Consider the following 16,998-nt stretch of genomic DNA (forward strand, 5'->3'; position numbering starts at 1 on the left):
AACTCCTCGAGGTTGAGAGCCCTCTCACTAGGAGAGTGAACAAGAAAGCTTTCAAGTAGGGATAAGCAGTCCTTCCAMTTAATARYGCAGTAATCGACGGTTTCAGGTTATCCTTTCTAAATTAGTAACTGATGGTTTTGTGTTATCCTTCCTAAATTAGTAATCGCGTTATTTTAATGGATGTTAGTGTGTGAGGAAATAAACATCTTTTTTATTATTATTATTATATTAGTCTCAGTCATTGCTATCGAACCTTCATAGCATGACAGTGTGACATAGACAGCTAAGGAGAGAAGAGATGCAGTTTAAAGTCACACATTTGCTCCTATTTTTTTTTATTCTATAGGTAAATTTTTACAATCAAATGCACAAGGTTGGATGCCACTTTTGACATTCTTTCAGGAAAAGCACAGGGAGAAGGAAAGGAAAGAATTTTTAAAGGTGGAAGTGGAAAATACAGAAAACGGGTCTCTCAGCCAAGTAACACAAAACAGTGGGGAACTAGGCACAGAACAACATGTTCTTTCTTCCCAAAGGCTTCCAGAATGATTACAGGCTTGATTTTGAAAGATGTCCTGTACCCATTACATCCACTGACTTAGAGGCCCCCATGTGTCTCTGAAAACTGCCTCCTTCTAAACAGAAATCACTTCATCCCTGCAAAATGCAGACAATGTTGAATGGAAACAGGGTAGTTATTCTCACCCATTAATTCATCCCACTATTTTAGAATTGTTTCTTTTTCCCAGGGCAGAAAGTGATGAAGAATAACTCATCCAGTTTGTTACTACAAAGAGTGAACTCATCACCAGAAGTGGCTATCTTGTAGTAATTTACAAAAAAGCATCAAGAACAGCAGTTCTGCTCCTTCAAAAGTAATATGCAACAATTTTATGACAACAGATGGGTTTGCCTCTCATAAAGAGGGAAACAAAAACCAAACTACAAACTGCATTGCTGGAGCACTGGTTCATTACTGACTCAGAAGTCAGCGTGTTGCCTACTGAGTCACCAATGCTTGGATTCTGCCACCAAGTCCTCCCATCAAAACACCTTATAGTTTTGGGAACATTGTCATGACAGTTGCTATTAGTGTTGTGTGATTTAACACTACAAAGGGCCAAAAACTTTGCTAGTTTAATTCTATTGATTTCAGGAGAGATGCAGCAGCAGAGAATTCAGATCCTAATTCACACAGTGTTGTCATGAAGTCCAATTTTTTTATAAAAAATAAATTGAAAAAATACTTACTGTACCTGGCTCTATGTAGCTTATGAGAACAGCTAAAATCATATTTTGTATTAGTACCAATGTCTTTGACTGCAGGCCAGATCTGGTCACCAGAGAGGTTTTGGTCATGGAAGGATTAGAACAACAACAYTGTAGCATAATTACTATGCTTACCAGAGTGGAAATGGAGGGGGAGAGGGGGAGGGAAGGAAGTTGGAGCACATGTCTACATTTAAGAAATGACTAACTTCTTCATTAGCAACAGTCTACTGAAGTTGTGCTTTCATTGCTTGCTGAGAGACCAATACTCTAAAACTCTGAATTACAATATGACATTCTCAGTCATACTCATCGTCACTACCATGTCACCAGCTGTCAGCTTCCTGAAAAAAAGTCAGGCTTGCATTCACTGGAGGAACATTTTTTTTAGTAGTAGTAAATAATCTGGAGGAATAAAGTACATTTTGGATACTTAACTTTAAATGTAGGGGGTCACCAATACCCTTCTGGGAAATGTTCTGATAAAGGCTACAAAGGAGACTGTGGAAGAGGCTCCTGAAGGCCTGCATGGTCCAGCTCCCCCCAGAAATGGGGAAGATGATGGACAGAGGAGCCTTCAGACTGCTGATGAACCCGGAGGACAGGAAGACTGATGTCTACTTTTTATGCTGTGGCACCGTTCACCAACTCATCTAAACAGCAGCCTGTGGGACAGATGGCTCGGACTCTCCTGTGAAGGGGATGAAGAATGCCTGTTGAAGGACTGTGACCTGCCAAAGCAACCAAATGCATTATCCTGCCTTCAGGCCCAAGCTGCTGCATGGGTGAATGGCAGAATTCAGGGTCACCACTACCATAAATCTGGAAAGAAGAGTCAACTCTTGCAGCTCCAGCAGCTGGATCACCCTGACAGTAGTACAACGTCAGTACATAACACAGCGAAATCCATAGAGTGACACAGGGCGCTCCTGTGAGTGAAACAGATGCAGAGCAATAGAGGATCAGTGGTTCGCTTTACATGCTTTTGCTGCTTCTCCCCTTAGAAGAAATAGTGATCGTTGAAGCCCACTATYATTGAGAATGGTCTTTAATCAAACAAGGGTACACTGTATAACAGCTCAATGCTGTAACAAAACAGACACAAACCAATGAGCCATTAGGCAATTTAGTTTAAAGAATTTCCGTCACTGCCAACATAAACAAAGCTAAAGATTTGTGACAGCTGCTGGTGTTTTCATTATTTCTTTCGGGTTCTCCGAGTTCAAAAGCACATTCTAGAGAAGCAACTGGCAGAAGGAAATTATTTCTAATAGTCTATCTACAGAAGAGGCCCTGTTATTATTATTAATTACTCATATTGCCACAGAACCTAATTGTCCCAACCAAGAATAGAGCCTCACTGTATTACATTCAATACAAACAGATGGGCAGGCCTTGCCCCACAGAGCTCGCTGCCTACAGCTTCTCAGTCCAAGCTCCCCATTAACTATTGCCAGCTCTCCCAGAAGCCTGAGCTGGTGCTGAACAGACCCTGTGAGGTTTTGGCCAGCCGGAGCTCCCAAGGAAACGGCCAAAGTCATGCCTCGCAGAATTAAGCGCACATTTCCCCCGCGCTGCCGTTGCAAAGGGCATCCCACGTTCCAGAGCCCAGCGCAGGGAACACTGTTATTTAACTTTTTTCGCACACAGCAGTACCAACAATGGATACGTTGTGGTGAGAGCTGAATGGGGCTAGATGGAGACAGTGGATGAGGAGAGGCGTGAGGCATTCTTTATAGGGAGAGGTGGCTGGAATTTTTTCTCCCCTTGCAATGAACATTTAGGCTTTTAGGAAAGAACAAAAAAATGAAGTCTTTCAGACAGCTCTAGGGATTAGCAAATGTTGAAGTGAAAATCTCAGTCATAGCAGAGAAGAGTCCTGTTTTGGAAAGGGATGAGTGGGAAGGAGTGGGAAGACTGTTACAAATACTGGAATGGCAGCCAGAAAATGGTCAATTGCCAGAGGCAGGGAGGGCAAAGTGGAAGCCAAAAGTGGCAGAACAAAAAGAGCAGCTGGGAAAGAGAAAGAGGGCTGAGATCACTGGAATACATGGGAGAGGGACCATAAAAGGCTTGTAAGGTGAAGAGGGCAATTCCACAGGAGGCAGAGATACAGGTGGAGAGCTATTGAAAGTCTTTGATGACAAGGACTTCACCACTGAAACACTGTCAAATAATGAATTAAGAAACCAAAGAAGCTTCCATAAATTTTTCATCTTCATTTTTCATCAAGTGTTGATTGTGTAACAGTAGCAAAACAACCATTGAAACCATTCCTAACTAGCCTAACTGGTCTCACTAGTATCAGTGGAAGCTATTGCCAATGCATATATGCTGGTCAGTGAACACTCAAGGACTTCACATCTGGTGAGTACAGGTCAATTGATTGCTTCAGCTTTTTGGTTGATTGGCTTTTTAATATGGAGGGATCTTTGGCAGATAAATCACTGGACTGGAGCTGAGAAAATCTGTGTTTTCTTCATGATTTAGCCATAGATTTCCTATGAGATTATGGCTGAGCAACCTATTACTCCACAGCTTCTGGGCCTCCATTTCTCATCTATAAATTCCCCTTATTATTCCTTAAGACCAAACCCCTGGCAACCATGCCTGTTTCCACTGTAAGATCTCTGGGGTTTTATTATTTATATGCTTGAAAGTCATTAGGCTTGGCGTCGTGGAATCCCCAGGTACTACTGTCATGCAATAAGGAACAATTTATCCCACCCTGCTGAGATCCAGTGGGCAAAACAGAAGCTTGTGAAACAAGCAGTATTTTGATTTTTCAGAATGTTTCTGCTTTACACAGAGCAGTCTGTGTTCTTTCACAGTGTATGAAAGAATTCGATCTGTTTACCAATGAAGCTACTTTTTTAAAGTATAGACTGTTTTATGCTGATGCACATTTTCCTTACCACTATATGCATCTCATCCCTTTCACCTGTCAGACATGTCCCATCAGTGGTTAATCTAGTGAATTTTATTTCACCATAGGCTCTTCCTGCTAAACACCCCAACCAATGTCAAGCACTGCTTAGGCTAGATGCATTACCCATCACTGGCGGCAGCCAAGGTCATGCTGACTCACTCTCTCTGGCTTTTCCCCTGCATCCACTGCCAGTGCTCCAGTAAGTGCCTGACTACTCATAACGCTGTCACTTGCAAAGCTGCAATTCCATTCTCTGTAGAGAGCACAAAGCATTGAATTGCAAGCTCCTAAAAATTTCGCTTATCAGACTTCTGACTCCTTTTCAGACAGCTGATTACTTTCTACCTTAAAAAAAAAAAAAGTGATAAAACACTTGAAATAGAGGTTTCTTACTCTAAACCAGACAACATTCCTAAGGAAAGAGCTGAGCTGCAGAAGCTAGTAGGAGAAGAATCTCTGCCACAGGTTTTGGGGGTAGAATTTAGGTTYCCCTTTTCCAAACCTACTCCTGCTGAGTGGAATGATTAGTGTATTAGTTTCTCTCAACAAGCTGATCCTTGAGTAATAGCAAGAAAGTGACAACTGTCTGTATCCAGACTTAACAGCCAGCATGAATTATGGGTCTCTAATAGATGTTCTCACTGGTAAAGAAACCAGAGGCCCCCTTTCAAGAAGCATCTTGCAAACAGGAAGCTTTACAGAACAAAAGCGTATAAAGCAAGATCTTTAACTACTAACTCTTCTTATTATACACTAGGAAAGAGTTATTTATACCCAAACAAGGTTCATATGCTCAATTTAGATTCTTCTCATCAGTCTAATCTGCTAGAAAAACAAATTCAACAGCAATAAAACATAGAAATGATTCTGAATGTACGTAATCTCAGCCCAAAGAATGGAGAGTAAAGCAGAGTAAAGTACTTTCCAAACATCAAGTGCCAAAGCTATACTCAAGGTGTCATTTCATTTCCTGTACTTCAATGTATCGTTCCACACTACTGCAAACAAGAAGACAGAAAATGCTTGAAATCACAAATCATGAAGCAGTGTTAAGCAGATTACAGCAAAAAAGTTTAAATGCGGCAGCCTAAATATGTGTCTCTAAATCTACAAATAGTCACTCAACTAGATATGTGTACTTTCAAAGTATGTGAGCAAAAGGAAGTCATATAGGTTTCAATATAAGGTTGCTCAGCCTGCTTATTAAAGCAAAAATAATGCTTTCCATGAGACAACTAAAATAAAGATTTTAGGGCATGAACTTCCAGGTATCAAAGTTTGATAATCCAGTCATATCACTTCAATATGGACTTTATTTTAGGATCTAATATAAAGCATCATTGTAACTCCAAATTCTACAAATTTGGAAAAATGCAATCCCTCAACTGTGTTATTCCAGATATGCTGCTATTTTTATACAGCTGAGCTTACATCATGTTAAAAGAAGGTTTTGTTATTATCAGATTGCAACCATCAGCCCTTAACCAGCAGAAAAAATAAGAAATTACCTAATGCCCTAGAAATGGAATTACCTAATGCCCAAAGTACTGAACTCGTAACAGTTGTCATTTGCCTCCAACTTCCATATTAGTATACACAGTTTCCTCTTACATACAGTAATATATCATACATTTTATATCACAAAGGAGTCTTTGTGACCATATCCTTAAATTTTTCTTAAAAATTTGTCAGTAAAGACCCAGGTTTATGACTGAGATTTTACAGATTAGTAAGTAATTGATCTTCTGCACATTTTTAGCTCACTGCAGATATAAGATAAAACATGTTGGCTGAAATCTCTTTCCTTGAGGTTTCTGCTATTTTTTTTACCTTACCCTTACCCATTTGCAGCAAGCCAAGTGTACACACATGGTCAGTTATTGAAGTTCGGCTGAGTTATGACAACTCATTTAGCTGCAATAATAAGATCACGTTTGAGACCTAGAAATGATGGTTATTCCAGTTCTGCCTTCTTTGATAGGAACAACTCTGAATTCTCAAGTTTATAACATTTTACCATTTGCATCTTGCTGACAATGCTGTTTTCCAGCAGGTGATGGGCACAAACTCAACAATTAAATCATTGTCCCATTGATAATTTTACCTTTGACTTACCCACGTAGCCAGGACTTGAATGTAGGTCTTCAAATCATACCTACTGTAAATGACCCTGAGGCACAATCCTGAATACAGGGTAAATTGTTAGGAATAGCACTCTTCACACAAAATGCTTTAAATAAAACCTTTTCTATCTATCCATAGGTGGAAATTACATGCAGTTACCAAAGAAAGTAAGAAATGAATGCAAATATTCCCATTACCTAGACTTGGACCAGCTCTGCATGTTTGCAATTGCTGTGCAGATGCCTAGTTTTATTCAGAACAGCGCAACCTTTTAATATATTGTAAAAACTCTATGATGTATTCTGGGTATGAGAAAAACTTTTCCCACCCAATTAAAAAAAAAAGAATCTTGTCTTTATTAAAGTAATGAATTATATAAACTACAAGCTATTGAGACTACATTTTAATAAAATTTGAATCACAGATTCAAACTGGGCAATAATTGTTAAGTATGCTGGATTATGCATAAAATTTGAAACCAGTCTACACAGTTTAACCCAGTTGTGAACTCCCCATGCATCCTCATATGAAATGTTCTAGCTCTCTTAGAACGTGAGTGACAAAGGTTGAGAGCTCTGCCTTGCTGGAAATATGGGGCCAGGACTCTGCAGGGTTTGGCATCCTGCATCTTGCCATGTGGATGTGGGAAGTAGACAGTGCTCCAGTCCTGAGTAAAACTAAATCCAAATAAATGCTGTGTTCATGTCTGGCCAATAGCCAAACTTTCACAAATGAGTTATTTCACCAAGCCACCTATTCCCTTTGCCTGACCTCGTAACTGACCCAAATTCCTACCTTCACTCCTAGAGGTTTGCCAATTCTTTTCAGTCCTCCTATCCGAGCTTCGCCTCTACTAAGAGCTGTTTTTTCTCCTCTCAGTATTCAAAATAGAAGTTACAATGGCAACTGTTACCAAACTCCAGCTTCCCTCCATGGATGTGCCCAGTAGTCAGTGATGACAAACAGCACTTCACAGTTCGCTACCATTACACTGGCACTTGGATCTATCCAGAGTAACTAGGGAAACCAAGGAAAGGCTGTTTTGCATGGATAAACTTCCCAGCATGCACACTGAATCATGGCATTATCCTGATAGCTGTGTGTCACCTGTGATCTCTGAGAGCACAAAATTAAAAATAAGCAAACACAGACCAAAAGGAACAAAAAGGAAAGACGCAGTTTATACCATTTAGCTGAAATGTCCCCAGAACCGACGGACTGAAGTGAAAGGTGACTACCCTGTGGTAACTCTGATGGCTTCTTTCATTCTTCTTGGTTAAATATAGTGTTGTATATATTACTGCTAGCACTACAGTACTACTTGCTGTATACATAGGCTTAACACAGACATACAGCACAGAGGCAACTGAGTATGATTCAAAGGAAAAAGGAAGATTGAGAGCATACGGCATGACTGTGTGGCTAATAGATTCCACATCCAGCTCAGATCACAAGGACTTGACTGCATTATTTAACCTCATTATGCATCAGTTTTCCTACCTGGGGGTCAAACAAGTAAATAACCCCAGAAACGGAGCAATGAAACTTTCCTGTTCAATAGGTCACAGAAAACGTTATTTTTTGTAAAACTTTATGAAAAGGTATCTTCCTGTGCACTCTCTTAGCCAATCCAATTTTAAAACTCCCTTAAAGATGATCTTTCTACGGGGGATCAGAACGGTGTGGCTGCTACAAAGCAGAGCTGACAAATCCTCTGCTGCTCCATTTGCAGCCCTTGTTAAAACAGCATCATGAAGAATTTCTGTGATCCCCTGTCATTGCAACATCCAGGCACAGTGTGGAAGGTCTAGTCTGTCCTAAATGGCCAGACTTTTTTACATGCAGACAATGACAAAAAGGGTCTCTAATATAAAGTATTCAGCTCAGTGTCTTATGAAGTGGCAAATCAACATAAATTAAGATATAGGGCAGAGACTGGCAAAAAGGAAGATAAAAGAGTGCATACACCATCATGGACAGGAGACGAATGCTGTACAAGAATGAAATGCAGAAAATGAAATGCTGCAGACAGAGAGAAAGGAATCACAAGAGATATGCAGAAAACAGGAATGGACCAAATTCAGTCTTGTGAAAACCTTTTTACATTTAAATAGGCTTAATAGGTGTGTCCCAAAACCATAGATTTAGGACAGAGTGCCTTGCTTTTTCTTTTAGCTATTATGTTTTATTAACTTTGATAGTGAAAGAAATTCAGAAATCCAAATATTAGAATCCTGAAATTATTTTTAATATTACCCTCCACAGAGAAATTGAGTTCCCATTAAAGCACTCATCTGCAATCTAGCTTAATTTCTACCTGCTTACTTCAGCCTTAGACACCTACCCTTGCTGAGATGCATTTTTCACCTTTTGAATAGTTCTAACTACTTCCATGTGTAGCCGGTCTGTACTCACAGACTGTTTTCACAATACTGTTTGAAAGAATTGCTGTATTCTCCTCATAGTCATCTGCTGCTAGTGATGCAAGCAGACCCGGGTCAAGGGACAAATGGAACATTCATGTCTTTACATGCCATATCAATTCCTCTAAATTAGGAATATACTCTCTCCTCCCCCATAAAATATAGTGTTGTTGACTTCACAAGGAAAAGAGGAAAGAGGGAAATGGAAATCATGCCACAAATATAAGACAGTGCAGCAAAAATGAATGCGTGTTTTTCATGCTGCCATTTTAAATTAAAACCATCCAAAAAAAGAAAGGTATGGTGCAGAACCATAGTGAGTTAAACATTACCACATCAGCTATCAGACAAGTATGGAAGGGAAATACATAGCAAAGGCAACTTTGAAACAGAGACCTACAATGCAGCAGAGCTATGAGGGACACAGCAAAAATTAGAAACAAGTGGTGAGTCAGATTTTATTCCCATTGTCCATATGAAGAAGAAAACACCAATGCAAAAACATGCCAGAAAATGAGGTGCTGAAGAATGAATATGTTTGAGTTTGTTTGAAAAACTGAGAGGTTGTTCAAGAATAAAAGCTCTTTTTCTAGAGGCTCTCAATACAGCCAGAAAAATGCATGATGATGTTGCATGTATTTTCCTCCAAGTGCCATTTGAATAAAATTTGTAGAAGAGGATCAGGCACAAATTTAATCTATGCATCTGACTTTGAGAATCCTCCTCATTTTACTTTGATGAACGTTCATAAATTAGTTTTATGCCAAATCTTATTTTCTCCATCCCAGTTTTGCACCCAGTTGCACTTTCAATACAGCCAGGTGTTCAATCTGACTGCCATCTTGCATACTACCTACTGCACACACCACATCTTGGAAGGAAAAATGCTACAACACAATACAAAGGGGAARGGAATATATTTCATATAAAGGAAGATGAAAAGATGGTAGCAAATTAATTTTTTTAATCCAATACAAAAGGCCTAATTCCAAACAGATGTGGACCTTTAGATTAAAATCTATTCAATGAGCTATCATTTTTACATTCTCATGTCTTAAACGGGAAGTACTTCACAATAATAATGCCTGGCTCACCCATTAACACTTCAGTAGGTCATTTCAGATTTGGTACTAACTCAATATTTTATAGAAAATCTATGGAAAACTAACTTTTCCCTAACATAAAATCCAGTTGCAACTCCCAGTTATCTCAGAGGAGTCCAATGCAGATGACTGGTTCAGTCAGAATCCCCCAGATTAAARAGGGATTTCATAGAAGGTTTCTTAGAAGAAAGAGTGAAAGTCAGAAAATAATTTAACTAAGGAGAAAAAAGAAACTGAACTCTATTTAGATTTATTTTATGAGGATGAGAACCCCAGTTGTTTAAAGACGACCATCACTGGGCTCCAACAATAGCCCTCATTTCCCTTAAGATGATCTCAGCTGCTTAGGTTTTCTGTAGGCTAATGCACAGCATCTATTTCCCTTTAGAGGAAGCAATCTTGCCATAATTTGATGAGTGTCTCTTTTAACAACGGTACCTGTTTAAGCAGTTCATCCCATCCCCTCTTCCCCCGGCATTCTTTCCTCTCCTCACGCTGACCTTTCGGCAATGCAGGTAAAACAGTTTATGGGAACATACTGTGAACCAGATCGTGTAACCAGTCCGGGTTACAGACAGCATACACCCCCCTCCTCARTTATTTTTAACCTAGGTCAGTTCTCTACCCTGGTATGGCAGTATAAACAGTTGTACAACTGACAGCCAGAAAAGGGGCAGGAATGACAAAGGGAGATGCAGGCTGGTCTTGCTGAGAGAAAAGCACATCAAACCATACCCTTCGTAACTCTAGGTCAATGCAAGCTTAATGATACGCAGAAGAAAGTGAAATTCAGGCATGAAGTGAGACTATGGCCCTGCTAATGAACACTGTTTCTGGAAAGCATGCTGTTATGTATTGCGTAACTCACAGCAAGGTGCTACTGGAGTTTAACTACACATGGTGAGTGCTCTCAGAGACCCTGCCAATATTGGTCAACGTCCCTCGCTGTCCACCTGCTTTCTTCTCTGATCCAGCCTCCTGCTCAAAGCAGGGGCAGCTCTGAGCTCAGTCTGCATTGCTCAGGGCATTAACCAGTTAGAACTTGAAAACCTCCAGAGAAGGAGACTGTACCACCCCTCTGGGCAACCTGTTCCATTGCCAGGCTGTCCTCATAGTGAAACAGGTCTTCCTGAAGTCCAGTCCAAACCTGTCTTGTTTCAAATTAGGGCCCTTGTCCTCCCACCATGGACTGCTTTGAAGAGCCTGGCTCTGTCTTCTCAGTAACTTCCTCCTAGGTACAGGCAGGCTGCTGCTAGGTCCCCCTGAAGCCTTCTCTTCTGCAGACTGAACAAGCCCAGCTCCCTCAGCCTCTCCTCACAAGGCAAGTTCTTCACCTGCAGACCATCTTGGTGGTCCTCTGCTGAACATGGTCCAGTTTATCCACGTCTTTCTTGTATTGGGGGCCCAGAACTGGATGCAGTATTCCAGATGTGGTTTAAGAAGTACCAATTTTAGGGGGATAATCATTTCTCTCAACCTACTGGCTATGCTCCTGTTAATACAGCCCAGGATGATGTTAGCCTTTTGAAGCCAGGGCACGCTGCTGGCTCACATTCAATTTGCTGTCCACCAGAATCCCCAAATCCTTTTCCACAGAGTTGCTCCCCAGCCAGTCAGTCCCCAGCCTGTAATAATCACAGGAAAGTTTTGCAGGCTGCTGCTAGATTTTGTTAAGACAGTCCTTACAAGCACAGCTCCCAAAACAAACTGCTCAAAGCATCTTCAGATTCATTTTTGTCGCAGACCTCTGCTTACGAAGGAAAGTATAGAGAAATGAAGAGTTGGAGGGATACCCAATCCTTTTGTCAGTCTTTCCCACTTCAGGCTGTTCTGGATCCAGCTGCTGTACAAGCCTCTGGATAATGGCTTTATCACTGAAGTTTTTAAGTTCTTAAATATTGCCTTCCACTCTTCTTTCTGCAGGTAACTGTTTCCCATATTCTCCTGCTCTCTTGCCCTAACCAGGCCAGCTGAAAGGGAATGGGGTAAGATGTCTTCCATTAGCAGTGTATGTCTTAGAGACAAAGATAGTGCTAGCTGGGCTCCGGAGGAGATAGCACTGCAGAGAGTGTCTGACTCAGTCTGCCCCTCCAGGTCTGCAGCCCAATCACCCTTTCTCTGTCCTCATCTTTGAGCCGGGTGTTAGGCAATGCTGCTTTTCTGAGCGACACAACATGAACAAGCACCAAGAACAAAGTGTTGAGGCCAGGATGAGGTGCTGAAAATGCTCAACCTCATCTGGCCCAAGCCCACAAATCCTGTCACCAAAAGGAGGTGAAAACATGTACTGAAATGGCAGCAGTTCACAGCTCTCAAGAATTATGTATTTAGGACACATTCATCTCTGGGGAATATTCAAAATGTCTCATTGGGATGTATGAGCCAATTCACACTTTCCTAAGCATCCTGTGCTGCAGACAGTTGTGTAGAGCAATTCCCCATTTAACACGGCTGTATTTGGGATAAGGTGTCTCCCTCTCCAGCATTCTGCCCTTTTTTTGGACCCAGAGAGGTCCCACCAAGAGCACACTTCAAAGATGGAAGAGGTAGAAAAGTGACTCCAGCAGCAGGCATGTAAGAGGAGGAAACTGCAAATACAAGGCTTTGGAGAGCAGTGGGGGAGTCAGAGGGACCGATACTGGGTCAGAAGAGTGGGGAACTGGATCTTGAGTGACCTGGGTTAAAGCAATGCAGGGAACAGCAGAACAGCAAAGAAGCCACTGAAAGCTTCAGCTTTATTCCTCAAAAACCCTTTTTTGTCAGAAACCAAGAATCATTTGTGGAAGCCCCATTACTAAACTGACTAAGCACTTCATAATGATTGATACAACATCTCTGTGAGTAAAAGAAACATAAATTTTCCACCTGACAAGGATAGGGCTGTTCATCAATAGCCTGGTTTCCAACAGTTTACCAACTATAATTAGGTTTAAAATAACAGAAACACCAAAGTGCATCTTCAACCTGAAAATCAGGTAGCCAGCTCTATGTGCAACTCAGGAGAAGAGTTTGTGAGAAATTGCTTGAATTAGTCAGTTGGAGAGGGAGCCAAGGAGATCTATTTACCATAGGCCTCTATGCTCATAATCTGATTCCCAAAGAGAAATCTCTGTCTGCTTGGGATTTCCAGCCCATAATGTCTTGCAAGAGTTGGTCACCAAAGCTGCCTCAGCCTTCTTCACATAGTTTCATGACTGGAGGTGAATGATATGTCTCCCCTCTAAAGACATTACAGGCTACCTCTCCACAATAACTAGTCAACATGAAGCTATTTTTATACTTCATTAAAAGAATGAAAACTAAAACAAACATTATCCTTACAGCAAATGCAATGTCAGACCGCAAATACTAAAACCACTGGAAAATGGTTTCTGTAGAAATGCTGGTAATTAAATTCCCACCTCAGTAAGACAGTGAAAACAGGCTACCTTCACGTGCCTGAGTAATAGCAATGAGTCTTATTGACTGCACTCCTATTCACTGCAGTTTAAAAGGTACCTCTGCTAAAGTAACTTTCTGAACAGGGGTCCTAAAAGTATAGTGTTTTTACTGCAGGGGCAAAATTCCTCTGGTTTGAGATGTAATTGCATGAGGCACAGAAGCATTATTTACAGAATGAAAAAAACTATGATGAAAATTAATAAAGCTTTTAAAGCAATAATGTTTTGTTTGTAACTCTATTCCTATAATCCTGTCTAGCATCAGGACTATCACTACTCCATCTCATAACACTGAAAGCTGTTAAAAATTGACACAACAGAATATACCTTTTCACACTCCTACTATTCAGTCCAGTTTTTGAAAACATAAGGTCGATAGCTGATAGATGCCTCAAGTCTTTCCTGGACAGCTGATACATATAATAACTGCTCTATTTTGGAAGACAGTAGTCCATACTAGGTCACTGATTAAAACTTCAAGGCTTTTGTAATGTAGATCAATCTTATACCAAAACATCAAAGTCTTAGTTTAAAGTAGAGACCTCTGAATAAAGCACAAGAAACACCAGAGGTTACTAAAACAATTCATATTGCATGGTAGATGGCATATATTCTACGTACAAGTATTAATATTTAATGTAATATACTGCAACTTGCTTTTCCTTCTACATAATGGGCTTACCTACCCATCTCACTGACCAACAATGGTCAGCTACTGTGCAGCTGAGGCTCTGCATTGCAATCTAGATTTGAAGTTCACTGGGGTTTTGAATTGCCAAGGTGTACAGGATAAGACTTCAGATCCTAGATTACTAAGCCATCTGCTGAACAATAAGCACAGTGAGTTCCTAACAGCAAAACATAAGAATTTAATAATGAAATAGTTCAGAAATGAAGACTTGCCTCAATACAAATACAGGTGAGATTCAACCCCAGTAAATTAATCTGTGCAAAGAAGGCCCACACAGAGAGGTAATAATCCTAAACATAACCCTGCCCACAAACTCACACCTACTGTTCCTTATGAATGGATAAACTACTCATTCCAGTACAAACCTGAGGCCTAAATTTTACTCCACTACGACTTCAGAATGGGTACAAATACAGAGAGCAGCACAGATGTTCACTGACAAACTAGGAGTTTTCCTAAATCCTATTTTTCAGTCATGGCATTTTGATACCCAGGTATGCAGTCCACACCCCAGGCACATAGCCCAGGACATCCCCTGCAGTGCCTGCTGGAGAGGACACACAAAGACCATTCTCAGCACATGTTGAAGGGATCCTTAATGAAATAGCTGGCTTTGGGCTTACCCTGCCACTTTTTCTGAGAGCTTTCAGACAGAACCCTACAACCCAAAAAGCCCCCAAATCACCACCATGCAGTTTGCCCGAACCACCTCAGGCTAAATTCTACCTAGATAATGTTGTTAGAGGCACCATTTGCTTACTTTTCACAGTTATGAATCTGCATTCAAGGAATGGTCCTAATGGAAGTGTTAACAGATAAAAATCAGAAAATAGATTACAGTGACAAGAAGGTATATGAGCAAATTCTCCTTCGCAGGGCTGCATGTGACATAAAAAAAATCAGTGCAGTTTTTCCCATAAAGATTGGAAAGGAGAAAAGAAACCTCCCCATAGTCTACACAGGGGATGGAAATACCCTATCCACAACTATGGAGAGGTCTGGAATTGAGAGCCCTAGTGGTTCCACTGTTGCTTGCTGTTGGACAAGCCACAGGATTTTCCTCTTCCTCTCTCCACGGATATCCTCCATGCCCAGGCTATGGCTGGCACAGAACAAAGGCATGGCCCCATGGGACAAATTCTGGGCTGCAGAGCATGCAATCCCATTGACTTCAAGAGGACATAAACAGGAATAGAATTTRTGCCCATCTTTGATTTCAGTTAATCATGTTGCCTAATCCCTCTAGTTTAATAATTTAAACTCAATTCCTCACATTATCCATTGTATCTGTGGCCATGCACATGCATGTGTTCTCCCTAGTTACGGATCAGTCCTCTTTTGTACGTTATTATGATGTGATAACAGCTACCTCTGCTTATCTCTTTTTTTCATAGAAATTGCATTGCACAACTCCCTCTTGATTCTGTTCCTCTATTACTGCTGGGTCATTTCAAATAGCACCACCTTCATGCCAGTGCAAGTTATATATCCCCATCCCTGCACCTATGATTACGGGTTTCAGAAATCCTGAGCCTACTGCACAGTCTCAGCAGTGGTTGGGGAAGCAGATATCAAGTTTAAGGAGATCGATAGGTTTTTCTGAAAATTAGCTCTCTTCCTCATCAAAACACAATTTTTAAACCTCTTCTGGTCACTGAACCAAGTCTGTAGCAAAACACAGTTACCTGCAAGTAAAAATCAAGCCTTTATCTTTACAAAAAATATTTCTAAAAGTCCCTCAAAGCTAGTATTCTAAAGAATAGATTTATATATAATCTAAGTTTGATTATTAAGTGACTTCCCCCAGTATAGAATGTGTTCATGATTTCTGACTCAATAGAATTTCTGTAGATTATATATAGCAATATAATTTTATAGCCAAAACAAGAAGATATCTTTAAAATTTTGAAAAATATGTTTTATCCTTTACCTTCTCTTTGCCAAATATGTAACAGTTTACATTGTGATATAGCGTAAAAATACTACGAAATGTGGAGATTGGATGAGTACTGCACATATGTGTACACACACCCCTTCCATAGGTCCTGTGTATGTGCACTGTATCAATTTCAAGTTACTTCCCTTAATGATGAACACAGGAACAATGATGATATTTAAGAGTCATGTTTAGTAAAGCTAAAAGGTTAGGGGTAGCACTCACCTACTTTGTACTTCGGCTGTTACAAAAGCTCATTTAAAAGATAATCCAAAACCACCTCTCAGACCAAATATTTTAATGCTTCGGCATGATGCAGAAGTTTAATTTCCACTGACTGGGGTGACCTCAGGACTACTGTAGGGCTACTTTATCCTTCTTGAACGGCAGGGCTACTTTATCCTTCTTGAACGGCAGTGAGTCCCCTGACTGGCAAAATAAAACAGGTCTATAAATAACTTCAAGAGGAATTGTCTCTCTCCCCATATATTGCAGAGAACCATCTACATAGATTCTATGTGTGTGTGTATATATATGTATCTATGAGTGTATATATATACATGGCATCTATGTAAATATATACGTATATATAGTAGGCTTCCTCAGCTCTCATCTACGTGCTGCTCAATCTCCTCTTCCTAAAGGAGCTCTGGACAATGCAGGCAAGACTGGAGGAAGCCTCCAGCGCTGCAAACGCCTGTTGGCAGAAGTTGCGGCTCCCCAGCGCTGCCGCCCTGCTCGGGCTGCCGGCGGCAGAGGGGTGCGCAACGCGCAGCGCAGCCGGCGGCCGCGGGCAGAGACAAAAGCCGCCGCCGCCGCCGCCGCCGCTCACCTCCTTGAGCTGCTCCAGCTCCTGCTTGAGGCCGTCATACTCCGCCTCCAGCTCGTCGTACTGCTGCTTGAGGGTGAGCTTCTCCTCCAGCACCACCAGCCCATACTCCGCCGCCTGGATCTTCTCGTGGGTGGTCTCCGAGAGCTCGCGGGTCAGCCGCTCGATCTCGCTCTTGTAGTGCTCGGCGCCCTGCAGCACCTCCTCCGCAGCCATAGCCCTGCCGGCAGTGCCGAGCCGCCGCGCAGCCCCGC

General features: G+C 41.2%; 1 protein-coding gene across 3 annotated transcripts in view; it reads right to left on the minus strand.

The window, feature by feature from the left end:
* BICD1 (BICD cargo adaptor 1) overlaps nucleotides 1-16,960 on the minus strand; it is a 182,125-nt gene extending 165,165 nt beyond the window's left edge. For all 3 annotated transcript variants that reach the window (XM_026090975.1, XM_026090974.1, XM_026090973.1), the window contains exon 1: nucleotides 16,748-16,960. In XM_026090975.1, the coding sequence (XP_025946760.1) occupies nucleotides 16,748-16,960 (213 nt within the window). The remainder of the gene's footprint in view (nucleotides 1-16,747) is intronic.
* Nucleotides 16,961-16,998: the final 38 nt, after the last annotated feature.

This window comes from Apteryx rowi, unplaced genomic scaffold (assembly GCF_003343035.1).
Source record: "Apteryx rowi isolate R43461 unplaced genomic scaffold, aptRow1 scaffold_888, whole genome shotgun sequence".
Taxonomy (NCBI): Eukaryota; Metazoa; Chordata; class Aves; order Apterygiformes; family Apterygidae; genus Apteryx; species Apteryx rowi.